The 27,978-nt window shown below is 57.8% G+C and overlaps 1 protein-coding gene and 1 long non-coding RNA gene across 3 annotated transcripts; one reads left to right on the top strand and one right to left on the bottom strand.

Moving 5' to 3' along the window:
• Positions 1–98: 98 nt before the first annotated feature.
• KLF5 (Kruppel like factor 5) lies at positions 99–27,978 on the bottom strand. Of its 2 annotated transcripts, none has more exons than XM_042040061.1 (5): positions 27,828–27,978; positions 13,056–13,103; positions 8,759–9,665; positions 6,799–6,858; positions 99–3,055 (listed from the first exon to the last, which is right to left on the bottom strand). In XM_042040061.1, the coding sequence occupies exons 1-5, from the start codon at positions 27,849–27,851 to the stop codon at positions 2,877–2,879; spliced, it is 1,218 nt and encodes a 405-aa protein (XP_041895995.1). In that variant the 5' UTR covers positions 27,852–27,978; the 3' UTR covers positions 99–2,876. The 2 variants fall into 2 exon arrangements, with proteins under 2 accessions (XP_041895995.1, XP_041895994.1); XM_042040060.1 differs by lacking the exon at positions 27,828–27,978 and adding an exon at positions 24,693–25,030.
• Positions 20,102–20,667, top strand: LOC121670184. The gene is made up of 2 exons (XR_006018055.1): positions 20,102–20,182; positions 20,354–20,667. It is a non-coding gene; the product is annotated as an uncharacterized LOC121670184 (long non-coding RNA).

Raw genomic sequence — 27,978 nt, 5'->3', positions numbered from 1 at the left:
AAAGAGCTTTATTCCCTGTTTTCCCTAAGCCTGGAAAAGCAGGGGGTAAAGGGAAGAAAAGCTCTTGGAGCAGGAAGGACCAGAAGCCAGACCAGGTCTGCAGGTGATAAAATTTTATTACAAAATAGGAGATGGATCAATATTCCTGGGGGAGTTCGGTGGGGGAGAGGGGCTCTTTAACAAACACAGCATTCCAGGAAAAGAAATCTTCCCTCCCCACATTTTCCAGGTCCCAATTTCTTTCCCATTGTGCTCATCTTGGATAATAAAGGATCACCTGGAAGAACCCCCGGAGTCACACAGCACTTTTGGCCTATTTACAGCGATTTTCTCCCCGTTCTCAAACAGAGGTGGGGCACCCACATTCCAGCGTTTGATCCACTCCTTGCAAAGCTTTCCCAAAGTGTCTCAGGGGACCGGGGAGGGAGGGACCGTCGTTTGTCATGAGTGTCACAAGGCTCCACCAGCACCACTCCCCATCTCCCCGGATTTCTCCCCAAAAACAACTGCCCTCGGCCACCAACGCAAACCCAGAGCTGTCCACTCTGTCCATAGGAAAATAAAGGAATAAAAGCCGAGGATTTGTCATGATTTTCATTTTTCAAAACAAAGAAGCATTTGCACGTGAGGACTTTGCATGCAGAGCAGTGGCTGGGTGCTAAAACACTTCTGCCCCTCATCAAATTTAAAAAAAAATATATATATTTATATATTTACACACACAGAGTCCAGGGGAGGACAAGCAGAGGCTGTAGGGAAAAAAATTCCCAAGATTAGCAGGAAAATCGTGTCCAACTCCCCTCAGATTTCAAGCTGCCTGTTGGTGGGTTTGGCTTTGTGCTGGTTTTCAGCAAACTGGTTTTGGGCTCCATCAGCATCACAGGGTGGGGAGAGAGGGGAATTAGGGATGGGAAGAGGCAGAGGGGGGTGAAGAGACCCCTCTGAGAGGGCCGTGGGTGGGGCTGAGGGTGACGCACGCGGGGACCTTGTGCTTTGTGCTTTGTGCTTTGGCTCCTGCCTTGGGGAGCTTCAACCACAGGAGGTGCCCCGAAAAAACCACCCTGGGGCGTGGAGGTTGGTGCTGAGGGCTGGAAAACTGCTCCCACTGTTGGGAAAACCACCCAGCAATTCCATGACCTGTCACCCCCTCCACTCCCACCCTCCCTGGTGGCACGGGAGGCTCCTGGCTCAAGAGCTACAGGAGGAGTCGCCGCAGAGCTGGACCACCGTCCATCCCAAAGCCTACAGCACAACATCGACCCCAAATCCTTCCTGCCCTCCTCTCCTGCCAAACAGAGCGGTGGGGTTGGGGTTGGTTCTGTTTCTCCAAGGAATAGAACAACCAGGAAGCCAGCAGTGGCTTTGGCAACAGCAGAGAGGAGTGGCCTCTAAATTCCAGCCACCTGGCCATGCCATGGTCCAGCCTTCCATCCCACATATCAGTCCGTGCGCCACCTGAATTTATCCAAGGAAAAATAAGAGAGGAGGCGGGCGTGGAAGAAATCAATATTCTGTTGGACACAGCAGGCCCGTTATTTGTTCCTGATTTATTTACAACCCTCCCAGCTGCTCTTGGAACTGGCTCTTGTTGTGCCCAAATTTAACCCCTGGAAGGCTTTGGAGAACAGGGATGTGCATCCCATGGGATGGGGGTAAGGAGTTTAGGGAGCCGGAGGCGGTGAACCTGTGAGGTAGTCATGTGATTCCAGATTCCACTCTGAACTGCAGGATTTATTGGAATTTGGTTCCCAGATGCTTTTTTCCCTTTTTTGTTTTTCCCCATCTGATGGAATGGCAACAGCACAGGCCCGGTGTGACCGGTGGCCACCGAGTCCTTGTGGGAGGATTTTGGGGAAGGGCATCACTGGCGGATTCTGGGACTCCAGACCTTCAGCAGTGGCTCTTTTGCTGTCCCCTGGGTAGCTTCAAACCCAGGCTGGTCCCCCCAGCGACACCTGAAGTCCAGATTCCTCTTGGAAGCAGAAATGCTAAGGACACAACCATAAAAACCTGACCAGGCAGGGCAGGCGTTGGCAGTCCCGCGTGAGGTGGCTGCCAGCAATGGGCTCAGTGGGACACAGGTGACGCTTTTGTCACCTGCTTTTGTGCTGTCCCTTGTTTGAAGGGTGAGTTTGTCACAGGTCTGTTCTTCTATGCCCCCACAGAGACTGGGATTGTCACCCCCAAGAGCCCTGGGCACGGCTCCTGTTCTGGCACGGCACCGGTGCCACATCCATGGTCACACCAAGGGACAGGGGTCACATCCATGGTTACACCGAGGGACGTGGTGTCACATCTGTGGTCACACCAAGGGACAGGGGTCACATCCATGGTCACACCATGGGACAGGGGTCACATCCATGGTTACACCATGGCACCGGTGCCGCATCCATGGTCACACCATGGGACAGAGTGTCATATCCATGGTCACACCAAGGGATGTGGTTCCACATCCATGGCCATGCCATGGGACTGGCCAAGAGGGTCCAAGTGAGACCTGTCACAGCCAAGCTGTCACATCCTCCTGGACCTCACCAAAGGGGCAAAAACCGTCCCAAAAGGCCTTGAGACATGAAGTCGCTCCTGAGTGACAAATAAATAGCAGGACTGCTGGAAGAAAGCCCTTGGGAATCCTGGCTCTGTCGGCCCGGTGCCACCAGGAGGCTCGTCAGGAGCTCAGTCTGCAATCAGGGCTCGTCTGAAATGAGCTGGGTGGGTTTCAGTCTCTTGTGAAACCAGAGTCGGGGCCAGGCTGGCAGGAGCTCTCCTGCCGCCTCGGTTGATCGCGGCGCGGGGTCATTCCTATGTACAGGTTCTTCCCTGGGAGACGGGAAGAGTTTGAGCTGCTCTCGGAGAAGTGGGAAGGGAGGCGGCTCCTAATTCTGGTGCCTCTTCATGTGCAGGGCCAGGTGGTCGGAGCGGGAGAAGCAGCGGCCGCAGGCCAGGCACTTGAAGGGCTTGGCCCCCGTGTGCTTGCGGTAGTGCCGGGTGAGCTCGTCCGAGCGGGCGAAGCGCCAGTCACAGCCTTCCCACGTGCACTTGTAGGGCTTCTCGCCTGGCCAGGGGACAGCCACCGGTCACACGTGTGCCCAGCCTCCCAAAAACGCCCCCCAGCCTCTGGGACACGCCCAACTTCCTTGGCACTGCCAGGGCTCCCCGCAGCGCTCAGCCCAGAGCCAGCGAGGGACCGCAGGCGGAGCTGCACCACCCAGGTCTCGTCCCTCTCCGCCCCCTCCCGCTTTGCCTTCCAGTGCTCTCCGAGCTCCTGTGGGATTTTGGAGCATTTCTGGCTAAAAACAACTTCTGAATTAGGTTTTTTTTTTTTTAATAAAAAGCCCAAAATTCCTAAGGAAGGTGGGGGTGGTGGGAGGTGCCAGGAGGAAGAGAAGGGCTCTAAATCTAAATTTCAGTCTGAAAAATCTAAATTTTTTTGAAACCTCCATCCAATGTTGGCAGCTGTCCCATCCCTGGAAGTGCTCAAGGCCAGATTGGAAGGGGTTTGGAGCAACCTGGTCTGGTGGAAGGCGTCCCTAAAGGATCAGACAGCCTTTAAAGACCCCTCCCAAGCCAAACCATTCCAGGATTCCGTGACCTAACGCTCCACACCTCCAAGTTCCCCGCCAGCAGCTCTGTACACAACGCATTGTGTTTCCCTCAGAGCGTTCAGGTGATGTCATCCCCGTGCCCTCTCCCCCTCCCTCCCAAACACACCCATTCCCAACCCAAATCCATTCAACCGGGCACCTTCCCAGCCAGCTGGGAACTGGGCCGGAAAAGCCCGCGGCCGCTTCCAGTGGGGCCACGGGGCTGAACCCTGGCTGCGGCCCTGTCCCCACGCAGGGCGTGGTGCTCTCAAATATTAGTGCTGCTCTTAACAGCCTGAACAAGCAGGCAGAGTTCAGGGAATGTGCTGACATTCCCGACCTCAAATATTTACCCTTTCCCGGGCCAATTGCCGGGCGCAGCGGCGCGGCGGGAGCGCACGTCCGCACGCAGCACGCGTGCACGGGCATGTGTGCCCTGCCCTGCCGTGCTTCCAGGGATTCCTTCCTGCCCGTGCTTCCCGGGACACCTCCCCATGCTTGCAGGGAGCTCTTCCTCCCACAGGCTGCTCCGCAGATCCAGGGAATCCTGGAATGCCTTGACTTGGAAGCCTGTCATATTGCACTGACATCCAGGGGTTCCTACACCGACTTCCAGGGATTCCTACACCGACTTCCAGGGATTCCTTCCTCCCCATGCTGCCCAGGGAGCCCTTCCTCTCCCAAGCTGCTCCGTGGAATCAGGGAATCCTGGAACAGCTCAGCTTGGAAGGGACCTTAAAGCCCTTCACGTTCCACCCTGCCCAGACCAGGTTCCACCAACTTCCAGGGATTCCTGCACCAACTTCCAGTTTACAGGGATTCCTTCTTCTCCCTGCTGCCCAGGGAGCCCTTCCTCCCACAGGCTGCTCTGCAGAACCAGGGAATCCTGGAATGCCTTGTCTTGGAAGGGACCTTAAAGCCCATCTTCCCCAGGCCAGGTTCCACCACACCAGGTTCCACCGTGCACTAGATCCAAGTCCTATCCAACCCCGCCTTGGATAATTCCAGGGCTGGGAATGCCACGTTTGGTCAGGGAAGTGAAATCAGCCACAGCATGATCTCCAGTGCTTTGCCCAGATTGGGAAAAGCACAAAACCATGGATGTGTGAACCTGGAGGTGGCAGAGCAGCACGAGCACATCCTGCTCCTCCAAAAACCCCGGGCGCTGCTCCATGGGAAACAGAGGGGTGTTTTTATGGCTCGGGTAAACACAGCACTTGCGGAGGATTTACAAGGACTTGGTGGGGGTTTTACGGGACTTGGGACGTGCCAAGACAAAGGTAGGGTTTGCCCAAAGTAGGATTTTCCCCAAAGTAGGATTTTCACCAAAGTAGGATTTTCCCAAAGGCAGGATTTGCCCCTTGCAGCTTTGTCCCCTCCAGGTCACCTGGCTGGGTCAACCCCACCAAGGCCCTTTGCTCCCAAACAATGCCAGGTTGATCTCCAGGATAGAAGCCCAAGGTTTCCCATTGTCCCAGGTTTTCCATTGTCCCAGGAGCTGGCTGTGTCTCCCAGGACAGCACGGCAGGGCGGGCTCAAACAAAGGATCCAAGGTGGCATTCCCGGCCCCGGGGGTTTATATTTAATCTCACAATGGCACCGAGGAAATGAATGGTGGCTCCAGGAGAGGAAAACACCCGGCCCCTGGCAACGGGAAACCACAAGGAAAGAGCTCCCAGATCATGGATTTCTCAGGCAGGGAATGGGAGAAGGGACATTTTTAACCCTTTGGATGATGGAGCTGAGGTAGGATTTGGGGTGAGTCCTTGCTCTTGCAGCCCTGGTGATGAGCTCAGCGAGGCAAAGCAAAACGTGAGGCTTAAAAACATTGGATGCAGATCCCGGGCCTGGGTTGTAGGATGGCTCTGGATTGCATTCCCTGCTTTTTGCTCATCCCACACCCCCATCAGTTCTCCTGACCCCTCAGCTCACATCCTCCCTCACCTCTCCGCCCTTCCCTCTCACAGGAGGGGAAGGGAAGGAGGCAAAGCCACTTGGATTTCCTCCTTGATCACTGGGAAACTTGGAAAAACCAGAGTTTTACTGGATTTCAAACCCACTCAAATTTTCCTGGGTACATCTTTATATGTGATGGGTAAGGAGGTGCCCAATGTCCTGGGCACGGAGCTAAACCCTGTGCTCCCAACCAGAAGGGACAAGAGATGTTTAATTTAATTTTAAAGCCCTGATTCCAGACTGTGATAAATCCCTATCGGCACCCAGCTCTGGGACAACATCCTTCCTGTTCCTTTCTTCCACCCCTTCCGTGCTCTTTTCCAGCCCCCTCCTCCCCAGCCCCTGCCAAAAAAACATCGTGGCTCACCCACAAAGCGAAATTCTTTGTTTGAAGGGCTGATAAGGGGAGGAAGGAACGGAGCCAAGAGCAAGAACCAATTCCCAGCCGCAGAGCAGGGTTTGGTCGTTGTTCATAAAAAAGAGAAGTGAACTCTGGGCCCGGCTTAATTGCTCTCAGTAAAGATCAGCCCTCCTATAAAAGAGATTTATGAGGGCACTGATGGTTCCTGGACTACCTGGGGATCTGATAAGGTTTCAGGTATAATAAATGCCTTAATGAGGGCGCTGGGGCTTGAATGCACGGCACGAGTGTCACGGAGCTGGGATTGGCCCAGGGGAGCTGAGCAGGAGCTGCTCCGTGCTGGCGTCCCTGTCTGCACCATGGCACCCTCGGGAATGAGGGCACAGCCCAGCCCTGCACGGATTGGGAGCCCTTCTCTGCGTGGGTTTGGAGGGAGTGGTGCCCAAGGAGACACGAGGGGTTCCCCCCTCTCCTTGGGAGCTCTGACACAAAAGAGATGCCCCGGTCTCCTCAGAGGTCCCAAACGTGCAACACAGGCCTTCTGCAACCTTCCTGGAGGGTCAGCAGGATCAGCCCCGGGTAGGATTTGGGACATCTCAAGGGAAGAGCTCAGAGCGACAGAAAAGCACAGAATCAAGGAATAAATCAGGTCGGGAGGGACCTTAAAGCTCATCTCACACCACGGTAACTCCCACTGTCCCAGGCTGCTCCAAGCCCCAATGTCCAGCCTGGCCTTGGACACTTCCAGGGATCCAGGGGCAGCCACAGCTGCTCTGGGAAACCTCTTCCAGGGTCTCCCCACCCTCGCAGCCAGGAATTCCTTCCCAAAATCCCATCTCTCCCTTTTGGGGGGGTTTGGTACCTGAGGCTGGCAGCACTTCCTGGAGCTGCTCTTACCTGTGTGAGTCCTCTGATGTGCCTTCAGGTGGGAGCTCTTGGTGTAAACCTTTGAGCAACCTGCAAGGACAGAAAAAAACCACAATTTCCCTGTGGGAAAGGGGCCCTTGCTCAAAAAACCCTGGTGTTTGAGGTGAGGGACAGAGCTGGGCCATGCAAATAAGCCTGGCTCGGGCTCAGTATTAACTAAAGAGCGTTTGCTCTGAGGCAGACAGACTCGAACACCTTCTCCTGCCACCCATGGGAATTGTGCTGGGAAACAGCGGGGGAAGGATCAAGCACAGAGGTTCAAACCTCTTTTTCCACCAGCAGGATGAAAACCCTCGATTCCCCCCCCATTTCTGGTTTTGTGCTGCCCTTTGTCTCCCTGGATTCCAGTCACAGCTGATATCACTTTGCAAGGCTGGGTTTTGTAACAGCCCCGGCCCAACAGATGTGGTACAAACATTCCAGGAAGGAGGAAAGAGCCAGGGACAGTCACAGCTTGGCTTCCAGGTGCCAGAACAGAGCCAGGGACAAGTGTTTTCACAAGATCAGCAAGAACAGGTTTAATCAAAGACAGGGTTTAACAGAAACACCAGGGCTGGGGAAAAGTTCCAGCAGCAGGTGTCTCAAAACGAGTTGGGTTTAACTGCTCCCAGGTTTCAGCTGGACAAAGCTTAAGGAAGCCTCTGCTGCCCTTTCTGGCCCTGCTGCTTTGTGTTTTGACGAGGACATTCAAATACGAATTTGAATTTTTATCACCTGCACAAGCAGCACGGGGACATTTTTCATCCCAGCGTTTCCACCCAGCCCAGAGGAGCCTCTTGCCCAGGATCAGCAGGACAGGGCCTGTCCTGCTCAGGACGGGCAGGAGCTGCTTTTCCCCTCCTGGGATCATGGCTGGAGACAGGACCTGGAGCAGGCAGAGCCTCTGGGCTGACCTCCAGCCACTCCCATGCCATGGAAAGAGCCCATAAATCTCACAGGAGGCAGTTAGGAAGTGACTTTCCTCATTCACACACCCCCATGGGAAAACTGTTTGCTAATCCCCAACTGGTCAGCACTGGGGATCAGCCCAGGAAGTGGGAGGTGTGTCTTGGCTCCAGGAGCGGTGATTTCCAAGCCCTCAGACTGCTCTCACTGGGATCTCTCAGTGGGATTTGCTTCCCTGATGTGTGTCATGGAATCCCAGATGGTTTGGCTTGGAAGGCAGGATCACCCAGTGCCACCTGCCATGGCAGGGACACCTTCCACTATCCCAGGCTGCTCCAAGCCCCATCCAGCCCAGCCTAGGAGACTTCCAGGGATCCAGGGGCAGCCAGAGCATCTCTAGGCTGACCCCCAGCTTGAGGGCTTGGATCAACCTGGGATAGTGGAAGATGTCCCTGCCCATGGCAGGAGGTGGCATGACATGGCCTTTAAATGTCCCTTCCAATCCAAACCATTCCGTGAGTGCCCTTCCACAGCTCCTGATGCAGCCACGGCAGGACAGCACCGGGACATTCAGCTCATTGCCTTTGGAAGATCAGAGCTGGGGCTACAGAGAGAGTCTGGGTCTCCTTGGGGGAATTCCCTGCTGGTTTTCCACCCGCTGTGAGACAGAGGGAAAGGAAGGGTCAGTGGGAATGGCAGAGTGGCTTCACGTGGCTGCTTGGGGTTGGGAGAGACCAGAGCGAAGCAGCAGCCCAGGAGCAGATTCCCAGGTGCAGATTCCCAGGTGCAGATTCCCAGGAGCATCCCTGGCCTTGCAGGAGCTCTCTGCCTCTCTGAGTTGCTTTTGCCAGAGTGTAAAGGGAGAGGGAAGGGGACAAAACAGGAACCGCACCATGCTGGTGGGATCAACCTCTTCTACTCCCTCCCGCTTCCCTGGGGCTCCATCCACAGCTCCATTCCAAAAGGGATCTCAGATTATCCTCCCTGGACACCCCCACCCATCCTCGGGGTGCCAAGAGCCCCCCAGAGCCCACCATGAGCACACCTGGGTAGTCACAGTGGTGGATCCTCCTCTTCTCCAGCTCGGGGTTGTTGCGCCGGTTGTACTTGGGGGGCTGCATCACGATGTGCCCCTGGGAGAGGCCCCCAATGCCGTTGGGGACTGGGGGGATCTGGGATGACTGGACCAGCTTCAGTCCAAAAGTGGCCTCGTAGGACGGCGGGGGAGAGATGGTGTTGATGAGCTCGGGTTGGTTCTCGGGGCTGCCGGGCTGCGAGTTGGGGGGCGAGGGGGGCAGAGTCACCCCTGGGGCGGGGTAGAACTGCCCGGGGATGTTCCCGAAGCTTCCCTGTCCCTGGGCCACGTGCGGGTACTGCTTGAGGGGCCCTGCTGGCTGCACAGGTCTGTGGGCCACGCTGGCCATGGAGCCCGTGGACATGGTGACCCCGCTGAGGCAGCTGATGGCCGTGGTGCTGCTGCTGGAGGAGGACGCCAGGGTGGGAATGTCGGCGCCGGCACCGCCCAGGGGCAGCTGGAAGAGCTGGGACTGCTGCGGGTGCGCGGATAACGGGATCTCCGCGGGCATCTCCTGCTTGATGAAGATGTTGTTGACCGCCACCGACTGGGGCATGCTGAACACGCTGGTGAAGTCGGGCAGCGTCTGCGTGGGGCCGGAGGCGGACGAGCAGGGCTGGGAGAAGTCGGTGCCGGGCTCGGTTTTGATCTGAGGGAAGGGGGCCATGGATTTGGGGGGCCGGTAGAGCCCCGTGCGCAGGTGCGTGGTGTCCGGCAGGATGACGTTGATGTTCACGCTGTAGGGCGTGGAGCTGGGCTTCTCCGTGGAGAAGAACTCGTCCACCACCGAGGCGCTCTCCCGGCGGTACTTCTTGTCCAGGAGCATCGGCATGGGCGGCACCTCGCTGGACAGGTACTTGTCCATCTCCGAGCATGCCTGGGGCAAAAACACGGACACGGGAGCTGGGAAAGGTGACCTTGACACCCAGTGGGGGGAGGCCAACGTCCAGCGGGGATTTGAGCAAGCAGGAAATGGAGGGAGCAGCAGGAACGGCCCAGGAAGCCGAGCTGAGGTGATTTAGCTCCGGGTCTGACTCAGCCAGACTCCCCAGGGCTGAATCAGCGGCCTCTGCCCCACTTCCCCCCTCCCTATCTCCCTGATAACAGCGGGCAGCCAGGGAGAGGATGCAGGTAGGACACAAATCACACCTGATAAAGGGGAAGCAAGCTTTGGCTACAGAGCTTTGGCTACAAAGCTTTGGCCACACAAGCACCGGGAATGGGATGAATCCAGCCAGGATCACACCTCAGGTTGGATCTGCAGCCCACCTTGGACACACAGGCTCTGGTCTCCTTTAAACTCAGCAGCCTGAGGAGTGTTTTATTCTGGGCCAGTCTCTTTAATGAACTGAGGAATTCTAGGACAATATCTTTAATTAATTGGGAATAATTTGGGCCTAGAAATCTAAGTGATGTTGCCACTTATTCAGTGGATTCTGAGCCTAAAATGGGAACAGTTCCTGCCTTCCTGCCTCACCTGGGCAGTGACTCAGCCCTGGCCTAACCTTTGGGTTAGTTTTGGTTTTACAGAGCTGTTTTTACAAGCCTGGCTCCTCCAAGCTACCAGAACCTCTGGCTCCGGTTCCTTCCCCTCCTGGTTCCCGCCTGCTGTGGCATCCCACTGGATCCAGGCCCAACAATCCAGCAACCTGATGGAGAAATCCTCGAGGAAATTCATCTGCTGGCACTGGGTGACTCAGGTTCTGCTCATTGTGGTGGCAGATCCCAGCACTGAAGCCCTTGTGCAGAGCTCCAACCCTTAATTACACGGTTCTCCAAGTGTCAAAGCCCTCGGAGCCTCGTTCCAATGGAGAGCAGCTGGAAAACCACCAGGTTTCCCTGGCGGAGCCCGGAGCGCACTCCAGGAGCAGGAGCCGAGCTCAGCCCACGCCCTGAGCCGAGGTTTCCAGCCCTGAACCGTGTCACCAGAGTGCCATGGGCCAAAGTCGGCCCTGCTGCCACCTCAGGGCTCTTAACAAAGCTGGGAGGGAGCCAAGAGATTTCCTCGCCCTTTCCAGGGAAAGGATCACGGAGCTTCCAGCTCGTTCAAAGAGCCTTTGCACCTCTGGGAGCCGTGCTGGCAACACATGGCTGAGCTGGCTGTCACCCAGGCACGGGGACAGCCACAAATCCACCCTGTGCCACTCGGGAAGGAGCTCAGGGAGGCCGGGCTGGGAAGGGCCGTGCTGGGACTGGTGTGTGTACACACTGTGCTGGGAGCCCTATGGAATCAGGGAATTGCTGTGCTTGGAAAAGACCTCGAAGGTCATCGAGTCCAACCGTGACATGTCTGTTCTCGTCGAACGTGGAGGTCCTGGAAGCTGCTGTCCTGGTTAAAGGAAGCTCAAGCAGCTCCTCTGGACAGGGAACCCTGGCTCAGGCTGAGCCCAAAGCTACTCATGGAGTCACAGAATATCCCAAGCTGGAAGGGACCCCCAGGGATCATCCAGTCCAGCCCCTGGTCCTGCACAGACACCCCAACAACCCCACCCTGGGCATCCCTGGCAGAGCTCCTGGAGCTCTGGCAGCCTCGGGGCCGTGCCCATTCCCTGGGGAGCCTGGGCAGTGCCCAGCACCCTCTGGGGGAAGGACCTTTCCTGATATCCAACCTAACCCTGCCCTGGCACAGCTCCAGCCGTTCCCTGGCTCCTGTCCCTGGTGCCTGCCCTCCCTCTTTACCCTGAGGCATCAGCAGGAGGCAGGGAAAGGACCTGGGTCCCCTCATCTCCATTCCATCCTCATGGAGAGCTCCAACCCCGATTGCCTCCCTACTCCCTGCCCAGCGCGGGTTCCCTCCCTCGGGAGAACCAAAGCCTTGGAGCCGAGCCCTGGGCACTCCTGGCAGCCAGGCTGGCACAGGCCGGGTTCCCTTGGGAATCAGCTCACCCCGGGTGCCTCGGGATGCCGCACATTCCTGAGCAATGAACGGCCCCACTTGGCAGGAGCAGAGGCAGGGCAAGGTGCTGGGTGCCTTTTCCTTCCACACTTCCCTTATCTCAGGCATTTCACTTTCTCACCTGCAGTTCCCAAGGGAAGGTCCTTCTGCCACAGGGACCGGGCAGGAATACAAACGTGGAGAGGTGTGGAGCTCAGAGGGCCTTTCCAAACTAAAGGATTCCATGCAGGGCCCGAATTTCGGATCCCAAATCTGGAGACCCCCTATCCTCTGCCTGTGCCGTGTTTGGTGTCACCCAACCTCCCTCCCTCCATGACCACCCCTCCCTGCAGAGCACAGCCTTTTCCCAGTTTTTCCATTAAAAAACCACAGTAATTCCCCTTCAGGCTCCTGGAGAAAGGGGTGGTGAGGGACACCAGCCCGGCCCCTCTGCTCTGTGTGTGTGTGCAGGACCTGGACAACAACAGTTCCACCCCATGGAATTCTCCACTACGCCACAGTTGTGCAGGAATCCCAAGCACCATCGTCTTTCCCACTGGGAGAAACGGGAAGTTTTTGTTTGTGGCCCAGAAACGCCTGGAAAACACTGCCTGGCCAGGTGCTGGCACCTCTGACTCCAAAGCACTTCCCAGCCAATGCCACATCCACATCCAGTGGCTGAGGGAGCTGGGAAGGGGCTGGAGAGTTCCTGAGGGAGCTGGGAAAGGGGCTCAGGCTGGAGCAAAGGAGGCTCAGGGGGGACCTTGTGGCTCTGCACAAGTCCCTGACAGGAGGGGGCAGCCGGGGGGGGTCGGGCTCTGCTCCCAGGAACAGGGACAGGAGGAGAGGGAACGGCCTCAGGCTGGGCCAGGGCAGGCTCAGGGTAGATATTGGGGAAATTTTCTCCAAAAAGGGTTCTCCAGGCCTGGCTGGAGTCCCCATCCCTGGAGGGGTTTCACAGCCTTCTGGACGTGGCACGTGGGGACAGGGGCCAGTGGTGGCCTTGGCAGTGCTGGGGAATGGTTGGGCTGGGTGATCTTAGAGGGCTTTTCCAAATTAAACCGTTCCATGATCCTACAAAGTCGTCAGTGCAGCTGAGGTGACCCAGTGCCACTCCAGCACTCGGGTGCCCTGGCTGTCGCTCCTGGCTCCTGTCACAGGTGCTGGGATGCAGCCCGTGGGGACACACAAGCCATGGCGGTGGCAGTGACGCGCTGGCACGGGGGACTGGCAGAGACGGAGGGACCTGTCCTGGCTGCCAGCGGGGATGGAGGGAGAAAGTGGGAATGGGAAGTGGGGAATGTCCCAGCTCAACCTCTTGGAGACTTCTGTGATTCCTGTCACCAACGGGAGCAGGAGGATGCAGGGGAAGGAACGAGGGAAGCCACTCACCTCCAGGATGAGCGGTGGCATCCGCTGGTCCATCCTCATGGGGTGCAGCTGCAGGAGGCAGGGCTGGGTTAGTGGGGTGTCCTCCCCAGCTTGGCCACCCCAAAGACCCCCCTCAAAAACCCCTGGCCAAGGAGGGCAGCACCCCCCAGAGCCTCCCACAGCCTCCCAGAGCCCCCCAGGGCCTCCAGGTGTCCCCCCCTGCCACCGGTGTCTCCTCCCACCCCACACCCCGTGACATGGAAGCAGCTGGTGATTGCCCACCATGGGTTGGTGGTTGCCCACCATGGGTTGGAGCTTGTCTGAGGAGGAACAGGGAAGCCTCTTTGGAAAGAAGAGACAAACGGGAAGTACAGAGCACTCCCGAGGAAACTGAGGCACGGCACCTGAAATCCCCTTTATCACCCCCATACAGATGACAATGTGCTCACAAATGTCCTGCACCTCTCCCTTCTCCTGCCTCCACCTCTCCCAAACTCCCACAGAGGGCTGAGGGCTCTTCCCACATCCCTCAGACCCTTCTCCAAGGTCAGTGCTCCAGACAGGCCACCGTCCTGCAGCACCAAGCAGAGGGGAAGAGATCTGGGATTTCTCCAAATCCCAAACCAGCATTTACCAGCCTCCTGTGGGCTCATCCTCACTCCACATCCTTCCCCTGCTCACTTCCAGCGTGTCCCTCTTTTCCACAACCACCCGGTTTCACCCAAACCTCTCCCATTCCTCCAGTCCAACAGGACCCTGGAAAAGCCTCCCGTCCCCTCCCAGTTTGGGATGGTCACTGAGACCAGCACGGGCGCAAAACCAGCACAGGTTTCCCTCTGGCACACAGAAAACCAGGAAAACCAACTCAGTGGACTGAGTTTTCCCATTTTTTGAGGTGTTCATATCCTGGGATTGCACCTAAATGGAGAATGTTCCTTGCAAGGCCACAACAGACCAGAGGTCCCAGAGGAGGGATGTCAGCAGGCTGGGAATGCTGAGAGCTGCCATCCCTGGAGATCCATGGGCTCCACGTGGCCATGGAAGCACGAGGAGATGCTTAAACAAGAAATCTCCTGGGCTTTGGAGTTGAAGGCTGTGTCCCATCACTGGAAGAACCACTGGAAGAAGCTCCTGTGTCCTCCAGCCAAGCTCTTCCCCAGGTAATCCCAAGCCTGCAGGGGAGTTCCAGGTGCTGGATCCTCTTTTTGGGATGAACCTCAACTGGAGACCAACAAAGCCTCTGCTCTGCTGGCTGTCTCCAAGCCCTGTCCAACCTGGCCTGGGACACTTCCAGGGATCCAGGGGCGGCCACAGCTTCTCTGGGAAACCTCTTCCAGGGCCTCCCCACCCTCCCAGCCAGGAACTCCTTCCCAATATCCCATCCAAACCCATTCTCTTTGACTTGAAGCCATCTTTACGTGGCCAGGAAGGGAAAGCCAACACGAAACTCCTCTCGCACAGCCAAAGCACTGCATTCCAGGGGGATTTCCCCCCCGGAGTCACATGAGTTCAACCCTGGAGAAGCATCTCCTCAATTTGCCAGGGAAAAGAAACCAAAATAAAAATGAGAAGGAAAAGGCACAAACCAGTACTTTGTCCACTCCAGTAAGGCCACTGGACACCAGTTTGTGTCACTGGACCAGCAGTGTAACACTCAGCACACCCAAACCTGGCAACCAGAATTCCCTGGAGGATGGGCTAACCTCAGGAGCAGCCCCTGGGAGAGCTGGAGGATGTGAAGCCCCCAGCCCCAGTAAAACCAGTGGCTCGATGAAGAGGGCAATGCCATCCCAGCTCTCCGGAGTAGATTCTCCAGTGGCTCAGAGGGGTGGGCATGAGACCCTCCACCCCTGCCCGTTCCCATAAATCCTGCAGGAGCCTGGGAGCCCTCTATCCCTGGATCAGCTGTCCCAGGCCAGGGGAGCTGTTATCAGCACCGAGATCGATTCAAGCAGAGTCCAACGCAAACATTTCTTGGCAGGCCCCAGCTAAACCCGGATTAACCACGAGCACGGAGAGCTGGGCTGGGGCTGGCGGGGCGGGGGCAGGACGTGGCTGTCCCTGATTAAACACCTCCTAATCCGCAGGTGATAAATGACAAACGGCCGGAGGAACATCAGGTGTTGTCAGCACCCGGGCAGCGCCAGGGCACGAGGAGGGAAATCAGTGTTTGCTACACAGGCAACGAGCTCTGAAGGTGGCACAGGGAGGGGCTGGCACAGGCGGGGGGGGTTTCATCAGCCCTGAGCTCCCTCCTGCCTGGCCAGAGCTCCCATTCCAGCTCCCAGATGGGAGATTCCTTCTCAGCTGGATGCCAGGCTCCTGCTCACAGGCAGCCCCCGCTGTGGTGCTGTCACTGCTGCAAAGAGCTTTGGGGACGGGGGGGGAGGAGGAGGAATGTCACCTGTGTCCAGGCAGGGCAGCCACGAGCAGCCAGCCCCGGGGTTCAGCATCAGGAGGATGCAGAACTGCTGGAATAAATCCAGAGGAGGCCACAGAGCTGCTCCAAGGGCTCTGGAGCCAGGCTGGGAGAGCTGGGGGTCCTCAGCTGGAGAAGGGAAGGATTCAGGGACACCTCAAAGCCCCTTCCAGAGCCTAAAGGGGCTCCAGGAGAGCTGCAGAGGGACTGGGGACAAGGCATGGAGGGACAGGACACAGGGAATGGCTTCCCAGTGCCAGAGGGCAGGGCTGGATGGGAGATTGGGCAGGAATTGTTCCCTGGGAGGGTGGGCAGGCCCTGGCACAGGGTGCCCGGAGCAGCTGGGGCTGCCCCTGGATCCCTGGCAGTGCCCAAGGCCAGGCTGGACATCGGGGCTTGGAGCAGCCTGGGACAGTGGGAGGTGTCAGGGTTGGACCTGGGTGAGCTTTGATGCCCCTCCCAACCCAAACCGTTCCTAGGTGGGGGTTCAGGGAATGGGGGAACAGCTGGACACGGCTCCAACGGGAAAGGGGGGCCTGTCCCCGGTACCAGGGACCCCGGGAGCACAGGTGTGGCACAACGGTCGTGCCACAACCCAGCCCGGGCTCTTTCTCCTCCGTGCACCTGCACGAAACTCCAGCCTCCGAGGGAATCAGCAAACAATGGGCAGGATAATCATCAATCAACCCCCCTGGCACGGCCCTGGCAGTGCCCCTGTGCAGGCTCGCTTTATAAATAGCCTGTATTTATATCCAGATTTGGTTCAATATCAGCGTTTATTGTCTCCTGGTTAAATATTGACCTGGGTAAATATTTGTCCCTCTGATCATTTGGGTTTGATACCGACCTGGATCGACGTTATTTTCTGTTTGTTCCTCAAGTCTCCTGGAACTCTCTGTAAAACGGGATTAGCAAAGAAAGCCCCGGGACTCTTCCTTTCAAGTGCCCAACGTTTGGCTGCCGTAAACAACAAAGCCAAACCCCGGATGGAATCTGAGCTCCCGTGGGAATGTGCTGGGCCCAGGAAGGCCCTGGATGAGCTCCCCTGCTTGCTCAGAACAACTCCAGGATGCGGGGCTGCCCTCAAAGCATTCATGGGTTGTTTGGGTTGGGAAAGACCTCTGAGGTGATCAAGTCCAAGGTTTACATCATCCACTCCAGACATTTCCCCTTTCCCTGCAGCAATTCCCTGCCAGGCCACAGATAAAGGATGTGAGCTCCTCATACTGCCCAGACCTGGGGGTTCAGAGCAACTCCAGGGTGAGGGGCTGCCCTCGAAGCATTCATGGATTATTTGGGTTGGAAAACATCTCTAAGGCGATCAAATCCAACCTTTACATCTTCCAGCCCAACAGTTTCCCCTTTTCCTGCAGCAATTCCCTGCCAGGCCATGGATAAAGGGTGCCCAGACCTGGGGGTTCGGGGTGCTGGGGGTGTCCCAAAGCCACCTTTACCTGCTGTGAAATGCCCCCAGGAGCACAGGGAGATGGAGACGCCCCAAATCCCTTTGGGAGCAGAATCCACCCCCTCACTGTCCCTGCACACGGAGGGTGCTGGGGGTGCTCAGCCCCCTGGGGTCACAGCTGTCCCCAAGGGCTGTTGGGGTGTTTAAAATTCCCGAGTTTCGGCCACCTGGGAAGTGGGGATCCCTGCTGAAATCCCGTGCCCAGGGAGGAGCCTGGCAGAGGCGTCCATCCCCGAGCTCTCCAGCTTCTGGAGCAGGACATGGATCTTCCCTTCTCCAGGTCTGTGCCCATGGATGGCCCAGGAGCTCCTGAGGGTTATCCCAGTGCTCCTTCCTGCCCTGTGTTGCAACTCCCCGAGCCAATAACGACTTCCCAGCAGCCAGGGAGGCCGGGAATCTCCAGCCAGGCAGCCCCATTCCCAGACTCACTGACTGTGCTCGCAGTTCCTTCCCTCCGGCAGCTGATAAAGGCTCCCTCCGAGGCAATCCAGCTCAGGTATTTATTACTGGGATCATGCCACAATCCCAAAGGCCAAGGGAGCCAGGGAAAACACCCTCAGCCAGCTCCAAGGTCAAGGGGCTGGAAGAGGAGCAGCTGGGAACATCCAGGCTCCAGCAGCAAACAGAAGCCTTGCCAAAAATAAAGGTTTGAATCCATCATTGGACTGAAAAAACCCAAAACCTTGGAGACACAGAGCCTGGAGCGGGAAGGGAAAACCAAAGGAGCTTCTCCAGATGGGAGGGTGGGAGGTGCCATGTTGCCACTGGCGTTGATCCACATTTTTGGGGTTGATCCCACTTCTGCAGAACCAACAAGAGCCGCCTCAGCACCGGATGGAGCTGGAAGGAAGGGGGGAATCAGGGATGGCCTCTCCCCTCTCCCACTGCTCCAACGCGGTGTGAGGACAACTCTCAAAGCGTGGGGAGGGAGGACATGAGGATTTAAGGGAGCTGGACCTCCACAGCTTCCAGGATATTCACACTCCATGATTTCTGAGCTGCTCCTGCTCAGCAAAGGCTGAGGTGGAGCCCCTGAAAGGCAAGGGCAGGTTTTCCATCAAAGCTCCTGGAGGCCAAGCTGGGCTGACTCTTGGTGTGAGCTGCTACAGCCCCTTGGATGGTTCTTTGGGAGAAAGGGAATGATCTAACACCCTTTCAACTCCTGGAAGATGGGGAGGCTTGGAGCTGCTCCAGCCCCAGCCAAAGCACGGCAGGACTCAAGGAACCCTGGGTTACACAGCACAAATCAGCGCTGGATTTGGCATCAGCCAGGAGCAGGGCCCTCCCTGCAGCTCCATTGCTCCTTCTGGACCCAGCTCCATCCCAGGCCACCCTCTCCCTGACTCTTGGATGTCACCAGGATGACCTGGACAAATTTATCCACTTCTTCCTGGCCACAGGACACCAGGATTGTCTTTGAGCTTTCCAGTTCCCCCAGTCACACATCCCTGCCCTAAATCCTGAACATGCCATGGGAGAGGCTTCGGAGCTCCCAGGGATCCCCCCCAGCTGGTGGGATTCACTCTGCCTCCCTCAGTCCCTGTAGAAGCTCAGCTCCTCTCCAAGGCAGCACATTCCCAAGGACTGACAATGAAATGAGTCACCAGCTGCTTGCCGGGGCTTGTGGAGCCCTCCTGGCATCCAGATCCCACCAAACAGGCCACAAATCCTGTTCTTCCCAGGAAACCACGGGGCAGACCCCGGGCAAGGTCAGGTTTCACATGCAGACAGCAAATCCCATCATCCCTGCGGCCCCAAGAGAGCAGTTGGGAGCACAAACCAAACCCCTGAGGCAGGTGGGAACGCTGGGCTGGGCCAACTCTTCTTCCAAGCTTGAACTTCCCCAGGCCGAGAAGATTCTGCCAAAACAGGGACTGAGGGGGACGCTGGAGCAGATCCATTCCTTCAGCCCCCATTCCTACAGCCACGTGTCCCATCCTGAGTATTTTGTGGGATCGTGGAATGGTTTGGGTGGGAAGGGACCTTAACCATCACCTCGTTCCCCGCCCTGCACCAGCAGCAGCCTCTGTGCTCCTGGTGTTGGCCTGGGAGCAGAAATCCAGAGTTTCCTCCAGATCCAGGGCCTTCCACGTTTTCCCTGTGTATAAAGGAATCCCCAGCTGCTGTTTATTAAGGGAGGTTGATTATGGCCAATAACAGCTCCCAGAGAAGGCTCCGAGCCCTGGAGAGGCTCCAGTGGGAGCATTTGGGAGCCTGGGCAATGCCAGCCCTGGGAAACACAAGGACTGGGACACTCCTGGGGTCCCCGAGGGGATGACAAACCCCCAATTAATGGCTTTGAGTTTCTCCCACGCCACAGAACCACCAAACCCCCAAATGTTGGAAGCTGCCCAGAACGAAACGCTCGGAAATGGTTTGAATGAGCAGCTGGGGAGATGTTCTGGTATTCCCAACAAATCTGGGGCCTTTCCACAGTTCAGAGGACACCAAACCTGCTCATTGTGAGGAATTGTAACATATCCAGCCATTCCCAGGTTCAGCTCCCCGAAATATCCCTGAGGAGCAGCAAAATGAGGATTTTGTAGAGACAACATTAAAATATTTGGGGTAAATAAATACACAACCAAAAAACCCCCACGGGCTGGATGGGCTGGAGAGCATCCACATCCTCTGGCCTGTCCAGGATGGGTTCAGATCCATGAGACAAAGTGCCTTAGGTGTGAGGGATGTGATAAGGGATGGATACTATGCCGGGGTTCGGGATAAACCTTTGTTTTCACAGCAGCTACACCGGGGTGAATTCCTTGCCATTCCCCTCTCCCGCTTGCACTGAAAATCCTACAAACAGCGAGGTGCTGAAATGCGGTTTAATAGCCACAAATCCTGCTCTGGGTGGGAACGTGAAGGTCCCTCCCCACCACACTGAGAAAACCTTAATTTTCCAAGAATTCTCGCAGCATTTCTGAACTCAGTGAAAGATTCTTTGTTTGAGTTTCAAGCCGAGCTCGAACGGGGCTGAAGCTCTTTGATGTGGTAAACAGCCCATGGGGTTTTTTTGGAGGGTTTTCATGCTAGCTCAAGTTCTGAGAACATCTGAATTGTAAACACGAGTTCTCCAATCCCCAGAGCCCGGCGGGACCCTGTGACTCCGGGAATTCGCCAATGGAGCACGAGGAAAGCAAACACTGCAATCGAGCTCACAAGACGCTCGTAAGTGCGATTATTTGCAGTGGATGGGTTGGATAAAAGAACTCAGCGGAGCAGGGAAGGAGAACAAAACAGCGCCGGGAGGTGACCGAACAGGTTTGAGAGGGGGAAAACTCCCGGGCGGTGATGCACGAGCCAGAAATGCATTCCCCAAAGGCCGGGCAGTGAGTTCAGGCGGCGGGGTTCGCTCCCCACACACCGCTCGGGAGCGGCGATGAAGGGAAATGCGCTGGATCGGAGCGCCCCGCTCATCCCCGCCTTCCGCAGGTTCCCAAAAAGGAAAAACCACCGGGCCACAGGCGCTTTTCCAGCTGAGCCCAGCGGAGGGCAGGTGGCGGGGAGGAGGATGAGCACGGCACACCTGGAATCCCTGTCCCCTTCCCGAGGCAGACTTCCCGCAGGAGAACAATCAGCCTTTGTCCCACACCGGGACAAAGCCGCGGCGCTCCGCAGCTCAAAGTTCGGCCGAGCGATTCCGGGGAGCTGTTCCACGCTGCTCCTCCTTCCATCCCGCTCCTCACTCCCTCCTGCACCCACCCGGGGAACTCCAGGAAGATAAAGTAACGAATATTGAGGATGAACCCCCCGAATTTCCCGGGTTTCTGCTCACTGGGTTTATCCTGCTGCCTCTGGAGTCGCTCAGCCATGGGACCAACCCCTGACACAGGGGTGGGCTGGGGATTCTCCTGAGGGTCTTCCTGCAGAATTAGCGGGATAAAGGGATCCTTTCTGGGAATCTACCCCAATTCCCTGTGGCCCTGCAGACACCTGCCAGGCACAAAGCCCATCAGACTTGCAAATCCACAGGCTGGTCCCGAAAACATCGGGATCAGCTGATCCCAAAGCAAAGCAGAGGGAAGGATCCCTCCCTCTGGAGATCCCTCATGCAAGGCTCAGCCCCACCAGCTCCCAAACCCATCCTCGTGCCAGAGGGATCAGCTGTGCCCATTCCTCCTTGCCCGGATTTAACTTCCCATCTCTCCCACACCATTCCTGCACACCCTGGAGCCTGCCCGGGCTGCCAGCACCCTTCGGAAACGGATTTTGCACACTTCCATGGAATTTCTGAACCCTTCTCCAAAGCCAGGAGGATCCCCAAGGGCAGGACATCCATGATTCTCCCCCCAGCATTTCATTCCAGGTCCAGAGCAAAATTCCAAAGTCGCCATCTCCCCTTTCCCTGAAGAAAAGCCAAATTTATTCCCTGCCTGCAGCTCCTGGGAGCCCAAGGAAATGAATCATCCCCCGGGAGCTGTGCCAGGCACTCCAACATCTCTCCTAATAAATAAAGGAGATTTATTTATGGCAGGCAGGGCTCTCCTGGCCCTGACCAGGACCCACCACCCTGGTTCCAGCTGGGCTGTGCAAGGCGCTGGAGCACCAAGGAGCAGGAAAAGCCATCCCTGCTCCAAGGGACAGCCACCCTCAGGCCACCACAGCCACATTCACGACCAGGATGTGGCACCAAAGGAGGTGCAGGACGTGGCACAGGGACAGGGCAGGACTGAAACAGCTCCTGAAAGCCGGAGCATTCCTAAAACTGCTGGATCCGACTTCTCCTGTGATCCAGCAGCAAAATCCCTGCCAAGATGAAGACAGAGGAGCACCACAGCACTTCCACCCTGTCCCACCATTCTTCCACGCTGCTGGAAGGGTCTGGGAAGGGCCATTCCCGGCACTGAGGATGGGGAGTGCCAGGAAAAGCTCTGGGAACGGCACTTTCCTGATCCCATCCGATGTGTCCAGGCACCTCCCAGGTGCCCGAGGTGTTTTATTCCTCCTGAGCCCCTGACCCAGCCCGAGGGAGCCGAGGACAGGGTGAGGAAGTGCCCGTGGGGCAGGAATCAGGATCAGGGGACACAAAGGGAGCCCTTTGCTGCTGTTCCTCAGCCTGCACCCAAGGAAAATCCCTTTCCACACTCAGCAGGATCTTCCCTGTTTCCCACAGCAGCCTCAGCCCCACTGGGAGCTCACCAGCCCCACCACAACTGCCCCGGGGCCTGGCACAGGCAGGAAGGGGTTAAACCCAGGGCCAGGCTGGGGCTTTGTCCATCTCTCTCTTCCCAGCAGCTCCTTCGCTCTCTCAACAACCTCCAACAGCAGAATTCCCGGCTGGAGCCACGGAGACAGGGATTGCCTTCCCAAATCCTCGAGGATCCTCAGAGCCACCTGCCCACAGCTGCAGGGAAGCCTGGAAGAGCCAATTCCTGCCCTGTTCTTCCAGGCCCTGCGTGATGCCGGGATGCTCCTCCAGCCCCAGGTGCCCGGGAACGCTGTGGCAGCCAGGTGGGAGCAGGGATAAATCCCACAGGCTCCTCACTCATCCCGGGAACCCGACAGCCACACAAAGGGATCGGCTCCTCCTCTCCTGAAACGTTCCCTGGACATCCCTTGCTTTTGCTTTTTATTATAATAATATTATTAATATTATTCTTGGTATTTTATTATTATGATTGTATTATTATTATTATTATTATTATTATTATTATTATTATTCCCTCCAGCATCCACCTCTGGAGATTTCAAGAAGAAAATGCTTTTTCTGGCTGATCTGACTCAAATCAGGAAGGAAAACTTTCCTTTCACAAGCGCTTCTCCCTCCTCTTTTCTCTCCCTTTTTAACTCGGGGCCGGGTGGTTGGAAAAGCTAAGGAAAGGGAAAAGCTGACTGGAAATTCCACAGAGGAGCTGTTTCCACCTGAGGCAGATCCAGTAAAATTTTCGACAGCAAAGAGATCCCACCTGAAAAGCAATTTTAGGGGGATATATGGCACTGGCACTTCGAAACCACGGAGATAATTTGCTCCTGCCTTTTCCCGAGCCCGGGCAGCTGGAGCAGCGGGAATTGCTCCGAGCTGGAGCCTGACAGGTCACAGCCTTTGGCACCAGCCTCGTCAAACTGATAAAAACCCTCTGGAGCAAAGGCTTCCCAGCCCTGCGGCCTTCCAGCTTTTCCACCCTCCAGCCACGGCTCCCACAGCGCCACAGCCTCTGGAATCCGCTGGGAGAAAGGGGCCAGAGCATGGAAAACTCCTCCCTGGGGATGTGGGGTGCAGCCCGGGGCTCTCAGGGTGTCCCACTCATGGTCACGCTCCCTGGGTGGGTTTGGGGATCCGTGGGATCTGCTCAGCCCCATAGTCCCAGGATCCCTAAAGGGTCACAAGAGGGTCACTGGCAAAGGGGTGACACCTCCAAGGCCACCCCTCCGCTGCCACCACCCCAGAGCAAAGTGAGATCAAACCCCCTTTTCCTTGGAAGAGCAGCAAAGACTGGGGGGGAAGCTGTCTCCAGCCACGGGTGTCCCCCCGAGGTGGCTCAGGGCTGGCCACGGCCACACTGCCCCACTGGTCACGGCCCCGCTGCCTCATCCCACCCAGATGGAAAAAGGAAAAAAGCCAAGCTCAGCCTCCCCAGCCCGTTTTGGGGAGGTTTGGAGGGAGCTGACAGCTTTTCCCCCTGGGAAGGCCCCAGAGATAATCCCCAGCTTTCCAAGAGCCACCACCCTGCTTCTGATCCAGGTAACCCCAACCCTGGCACAGAGGGGCAGGAAGATCGCAGGGGAAGGAGGAATGGTCCCCAGTTTGACCCTACATCCGTGAGCACTGCTGGCAGCCCCTGTGGATCCCAGACCTCCAGGAAATCCAGAGATGCAGACCCGGCCTTCGCCTCCCTGTGAGGGCCAGAGCCCCAAAATGGCCCTTGGAACATTGGTGACATGGGGACAAGGGAAGGGGCAGTGGACACACAGCCCCAAGCCCTGGCTGGTGCCACCCCTGCTGGCAGTGCCCTCCCGGGGGTCTCCGGAGGAGCAGAACCGGGGTGGGGGTCCCTGCGTGTCCCTGGAGCCGGGGGCCGGAGCATTCCCGCCCGGATCAAAATGGCGCTGGGGCCGTGGGGCTCGCGGTTAATCATTATCCCGGGCACCCCGCGCCCCACGGAGCGGGAAAAGGGGGAAACCTCGGCTCCAGGGTGGGGCTGGGCCTGCCTCAGCCTCCTTCCCACTGGGAAGAGCGGCTGGAGGCTCTGTGGTGGGACACGGAGCCGCGTCCCCCTGGCTGGGGTGGGCAGCAGGGCCCAGGATAGGGCTGGGCCTGCAGGAACATCCCAAAGCCACTTATCCAGGTCTTTATCTAGGGGGAATGCTGCCAGGGAATCTCGAGGAGCATTCCTTCCCCGCCGTGGCGGCGGAAAAATACAGGGAATAAAATAAAATGGAAAAGAAGGTCCCGTTTCTCGTCCGGCACACGCGGGCACAGCAATCCCAGGGCCCACGTCCTGTCCTTGCCAGTGGGAGAGCCCCTGGACACCCCTCACCTGCCAATCCCAGGGGCCAGGGATTGAACCCTGGAGTGGGAGCAAAGCCCACACAGACGACGAGGAGCTTTGAAGGCAGACAGGAGGCAAAAAAACCCAACCCCAAAACTCCCAAACGAAACCCAACACGCCCAGGAGGAAAGCCGGCGGAGGGGGAAGCGGGAGCCGACAAAGCCACGGAGGTGTCGCAGCAACGACGGGAAAAACAAAGCAGAATTCAGCCCAAATCCAGGGGTTTTTCGGGAGGCTCCGCGCACCTGAGCGGGTGGAAGCGGCCCCTTCCCAACGCTTACCTGCGCCAGGTCGGGGGGGTTCTCCAGGGGCCGGGAAGGGGCTTTGATGTCCTCGAAGACCGGGGTGTCCTCGTGGGGGTCCCCGGACATGGTGACGGGTTTGAGCGGCGCCAAGACCGCGGCGTCCACCAGCCCGCTGCTCATCCCCCCGCGCGGGGACGGGCCCGGCCCGGAAAACGGGGGGAAAAGGGGGAAAAAAGGGAGGGAAAACAAGGAAGGGAAAGGGAAAAAAAAAAACCAAAAACCCTGAGGCGAGCCGGAGCGAGTTGCGCGGGTGGGAGGCCGGTGCCGGGTCGGGAAGGCTTTACCTGGCCGCGGGAGGAGGAAACGCCAACCTGGAAGCGGCGCAGGGGTGTGGAGCCAATCAGGCTCCCGGCGGTGGCCCCGCTGCGGCTCCAGCGGGACACCCGCACATAAAAGGGCGACAGGGTGGCCGGGAGCTCCGGGAGGGAGCCCGGGAAGCGGCAGCACCCCGGGATTTAATCCCGGCCCTAAGGCGGGAGCTCCGGCAGCAGGTGTGCTCTGACGGGGAGCTGGGGGAGCTCCGGCAGCCCGGGACTCAAAGCTCGACCCCAAGCTCTGTCACCAGCCGTGCTCTGACAGGGAGCTCGGGAAACTCCCACACTCCAGGATTTACCCCAATCCCAAACCTGAGCGGGTACCCAGGAGCTCCAGGATCACCAGCTGTGATCCCACAGGGAGCTCAGGAAGCTTCGGCACCCCAAGATTTGATCCCCAATCCCAAACCCAAGCTCCGTCACCAGCCGTGCCTCCCACACGGAGAGCTCAGGAAGCTCCAGCACCCCAGGATTCAATCCCAATCCCAACCCCTGAGCCCTTCCAGGAGCCTCAGCAGCCCCGGCACCTGGGCAGCTCCAGCAGCACCAGGATGGAGGGATCAGTCCCCAGTCCTGAGGCCTGAAACCCCCCCCAACTGGGCCACTGTCCCCAGACTGAGTCCCCTGCACTGAAACAAGGGGGATATTCCAGTTTTTTTACAGACGTGGGTACTTTTCCATGAGAAAATGCTATTTTTTCCATGAATGGGTCACATTTTGCACCAAATCTAATTTTGAGAGGAGATTCCTGGTTGCTCACACTTCTCATTCCCAGGGAGAAAAAGGGAAGGATCAAAACTAAAAGGGACAAACCCCGAAGGAAAAGAAAAGCAGCAGCTGGAAAAGCAACAGACAGGGAGGAGGGCACAGGGCTCATATGGAGACACCAGGCAACTCTGTTTGGGTTTCCCTTTTGGAAAGGAAGGAGTGTAAAAATCCAGAGATACAAGGGAATAAAAATCACCTTTCTGGCAAAGAACTTAAAAAAAAAAGCCATCCTGCTCCAGATAATCCAGCCCCAACAGTCCCAAGCCCGTCCCCAAGGAGGAGCCTGGATCCTCCCCCTCTCTGTGTTCACCCATCCCAAACCAGCCCCGGATTCCCCACTTCCCTGTGTCTCCCAGGCTGGATCCCACACAGGGATGCTGCCGTCACCACCTTGGGAACATCCCAGCACCTCCAGGGGACCACAGGAGCAGGGGAAGGAAGTGGGGGGGCCAAGGCTGCTCTGTGCCCCTGGCCAAAGGGAAAGCAGCCAGAGTGCTGCCAGGGAAGGGGAATGCCTGTTCCCATGGGATTCCTGCCACCCCAGGGGCTTCACAGCAGCCACGTGAGACCTGTGACCACTCAAAGCAGGAGCCACGGCAGAGGTTTGGTGTCACAGCTGCCACCCCCACACCGGGGACCGAAAACAGCTGGGGGGGGCTGAGCATCCTGGAGTGTGGAGCTTGTGGAGCCCTTGGGAAACGAGCTCAGGCCTTGCAGGGTTTTGTGTTCCAGGGAAGCTGTGCTGCTGCTGGAGCACCCACCAGGGCTCCCAGGGGATGCCAGGGACAGCAGATGTGTCACCAACCCTGCAGGACCACGCATGGAAAGAAGGAAGTTTACAGTGAGGGTGGGGAGGCCCTGGCACAGGGTGCCCAGAGCAGCTGGGGCTGCCCCTGGATCCCTGGCAGTGCCCAAGGCCAGGCTGGATACTGGGGCTTGGAGCAGCCTGGGACAGTGGGAGGTGTCCCTGCCATGGCAGGGGTGGAATGGGATGAGCTTTAAGGTCCTTTCAACTGAAACCATTCCATGATTCCAAGATAAATTATGCAAACCAGAAGAGTTCCCTTTCTCTCCATCCCATCCGCAGCACCGGGGCTGGGTGAATCCCATTCCTGGAGCGGGGCTCACGCCAGGCTGCGCCTGCCCAGCAGGGATCAATCCACGATTTCCCAAGGCGGAGCTGCCTCTCCTTGCAGGGATGGGCCGAATCCAGGCAGTGCCCTTATCTGCCCCGGGAGAACGGCCTTGAGCCCATCTCTGCCTCCGGCACTTTGCCCCGGGGGGGCCCCGCCGGTCCCGTTGTGTCCCCACGTGCCGCCCACGATGGCACGGAGATAACGGCGGCTCCCCGTGACCCGGCCAGCAACCCGCTCCCCTCCCGACGTTCCTCACGTTTTCCTCCCTCATTCCACGCGGAATTCCCTTCTGAAAAGCCAGCACCGAGAGGCTGGTAGGGGTTTGGGAAGGGGGACCCTGTGCAGGGAGGGATGAAGGGGCCGCAGGGAGCTGAAAGGGGGTCCCAACCCAGGGGCTGGGGCTGCTGGGGGTCGGTGAGGGAGAACTGGGGAGCCAGCCCGTGATCCCAGTGCTCCGGGTCCACGGGAATGGTGGGGAAGGACAGCCAGGTCCTCCTCTCGCGAGGGAGCAGGAGGCAGGAGGTGAAGCCCCGAGTTAGACTTGAGCTAAAAGGCAAGAAAGGCGCCAGATTTTGAGGAAAGCTGGATCAGGTTGGGCAGCAAACCTCAGCTCCCTGTTCCCAAATCATCCCAGGCACAGCCAGAGGTACCTCTGGCCTGCCCCCGGCATCCCCACAACCACCCTCAGGGCTGGCTCCCAAGGGACCCCCAAGAGCCACCACTCAGGGTCCCAGCCCTGCCGGGTCCCACAGCACATCCCACCCGAGAGGTGGGGGCTGGGGAAGGGGCCAGGCCCCGGCTGGAGGTCCCTGGCCCAGCTTTCCTCCTGCAGCAACTCTTCCCCACCCTGCTGCCACCCCAAACGCACCCCAGAGCGATGCCGGAGCACCCACCTCTCTCGGGGCCGTGGTGGACATCCCCGGTCCGCTCTGCCTCTGCCTCCCTGGGGCGAGCCCACCCCGGATTCGGGCCAGGAGCTCCTGGTTGGGCCGGGTGCTGCTCGGATCCCTCTGGGCAGGGGGACACCCCGCCCGCCTGTCCCCA

Source organism: Corvus kubaryi, unplaced genomic scaffold (assembly GCF_017639235.1).
Source record: "Corvus kubaryi isolate FWS band 111438036 unplaced genomic scaffold, C.kubaryi_AGA036_p1.0 37395, whole genome shotgun sequence".
Taxonomy (NCBI): domain Eukaryota; kingdom Metazoa; phylum Chordata; class Aves; order Passeriformes; family Corvidae; genus Corvus; species Corvus kubaryi.
This window is presented reverse-complemented; position numbering and strand designations above follow the sequence as displayed.